This window comes from Hyposmocoma kahamanoa, unplaced genomic scaffold, assembly GCF_003589595.1.
Source record: "Hyposmocoma kahamanoa isolate Upper Pololo Valley unplaced genomic scaffold, ASM358959v1 78, whole genome shotgun sequence".
Classification (NCBI taxonomy): domain Eukaryota; kingdom Metazoa; phylum Arthropoda; class Insecta; order Lepidoptera; family Cosmopterigidae; genus Hyposmocoma; species Hyposmocoma kahamanoa.
In genome coordinates, this window is record NW_020653945.1 from 10,557,185 (window position 1) to 10,559,542 (window position 2,358).

General features: G+C 37.6%; 1 protein-coding gene across 1 annotated transcript in view; it reads left to right on the forward strand.

The window, feature by feature from the left end:
* Positions 1-1,974, forward strand: part of LOC113233001 — an 89,484-nt gene extending 87,510 nt beyond the window's left edge. Inside the window, exons 16-17 of the mRNA XM_026467931.1 lie at positions 68-281; positions 1,806-1,974. Of these exons, the coding sequence (XP_026323716.1) occupies positions 68-281; positions 1,806-1,957 (366 nt within the window). The 3' untranslated portion in view covers positions 1,958-1,974. The remainder of the gene's footprint in view (positions 1-67; positions 282-1,805) is intronic.
* Positions 1,975-2,358: the final 384 nt, after the last annotated feature.

The window sequence follows — 2,358 nt, forward strand, 5'->3', positions numbered from 1 at the left end:
ATATAGAACAGTGCTCTGATAGAGCAGTTACAATTCTTGTATTATTGTGTATGTAATTTGTTCAAAGGCGGTATGTGAATGGGGTCGCGAGTCTCTCGAGTCGTGGGGCAGACGGAAGCGTTCGCTGCCTCGCAACGAGACCGGCGACATGCACAGCCAGGAAGAAGATATGAATATCTCTCAGGAGATCATCGTATTAGATTTTGGTGACGAGAGACAGAGCACTGACTTCCTCAGGTCTGATAAACCTGGAGGCACTGCTTCGGAGGCCAACTTTGGCGGTAAGTACGAGCATATAAAAGGTTCTTGTTAAGTTCCTTGTGTAGGGGAAACAGAATAAGTAATATTTGAGAAATAAGTATTCACAGATATTTATCAAAAATAATAAACTTTGAGACATGAAACGAAACTATTTATAAGCGACTTCAAAAAAAGCAGGAGGTTCTCAAGTCGATTGTACTTTATTACTGCGAACTGATTTTGATGTTTTTTTGTACGAAACAGGGTACCTGAGTATTGATCTTTAAATTTGAAGAAAATATTCCACCAGTAAGGGTGGCAAGTTAGGGTATGAATCCGGTTTCGCGCACTTTCCGGTAACCGATTTCAATAAAACTTGGCAAATAGATGTGATTCCACGAGCTTTCGAGTTTGTTTTTTTTTTATAAAAAAGTTATTTCGGATCTAAATCACGTATATTTGTTTCTTCAAACAGACCAACGTTTTGGGGCTCTTTACTGGTCCCATGGTCATGGCTGACTGGCATGGTCACATGGGACCTGTGAAGGGAAGGGTCCGAAACGTTGGTATTACTCTTACGTAAGTTGTTGTAAGTGAAATAACCATTTTTCGCTTTTTAACTTAAATATGTATATCCTTTTTTCATGTATATTATATGTTCCATGTTTGAAAGTACACATAACAACTAAGTGATTTACTTAGTTAAAACTTACAACAACTTTATTGTGGGAGACATCGACAAATATACGCGATTTATATACGAAAGACAAAATAGTTTCATTTCCTGTCTTTAACAATCACAAAAACCTAAGAAGTCGATAAAATTTGAGATTTCGATTTTCAAGTATATATAGCACTTTAAACTCACATAAATAAATATATTATTATTTAAATTTAGAGTAGGGCGAAGCTATTCACAAATACCTCCTTCGATGAAAAATGTAAATACTTTATAGTCAGGGTCAGTGTTTTCATGATGTCGCCATCTCTGAGCTTCTGGGTTCGATTCTCGACCGGGTGAGTGTAGAAATACTAACTTTTCTATGTTGTTTCATATCTGGGTGTTAGTGATAACGATGATGTTTCCGATTTCCATAACACAGTGCTTTAGTTACTTACTTTGGGATCAGAGCAACGTATGCGATAAATAATCAAAGACAATGTCAAATACATTGCTCCAATTCCAAAGTAAGTAACTGCACTTGTGTTATGGAAATCGGAAACAACGAAGGTACCACAAACACCCTGACCCGAGATAATATAGAAAAGTTTCGTACATTGTCGCTGCCGGGGATCGAACCCGAGTCCTCAGAGGTGGCGACACCTTGAAAACCGATGTGCAAGCCACTTGACCACGGAGGTGGTCAAATGTCATATTTTATAATATTTATTCATTTATTATTAAATTAATTTTTGAAATTATCTTGGAATAAATATCTTATCCATATAATGTGCAAACTCTCTAACAATAATTGTAAGCATGTAAAAATTTCCACGACCCATGTCTCTATTCACACCTCGAGTCCTTTTTCACTCCGTTTATCTACAATCGTTTGGTTCAACAGAGAAAACGGTGACAATAGTAGAACCGTGTCCGAGTAAGGCTTCAGTACTGCTTCTGGGAGTAGCGTGTGCTCTGCTAGTGCTGCTCTACATCGCTACAATCTTCTGCTACTACATGCGCAAGTGGCTTACACCACCGAAACACCTCTCGTAACACCTTTTGCGACTCATGCTAGAGGCTACATCGTGGGGTATACATGTGTCAATCCACATTTAAGAGGTTCCTTTTGGGCAGGATTTTAAAGATAAGATTAATTCTTGTACCAAATTTTATGTTTCAAAAGGGCAAGCGAATCAAAACCTGACCAAAGTTCCTTTATCTGCGGATTGACACAAATGGCAAAATAGCGAAAGTGTCCAAGCATTTGGACACTCATTTGGGCAGTAAATATTGCCCTCTTGTGATTTTTACAACATCATCTGTCATAGAAATAAACAGCATTTATATTTTATAACCAGTCAACCGTTCTTTATGTCCATCCGTAGCCATTTTTAACGACTTTTTTCGCTATAAAATACACTTAAGTAATGAAAGTGCCTATAGAAAATGTTCCA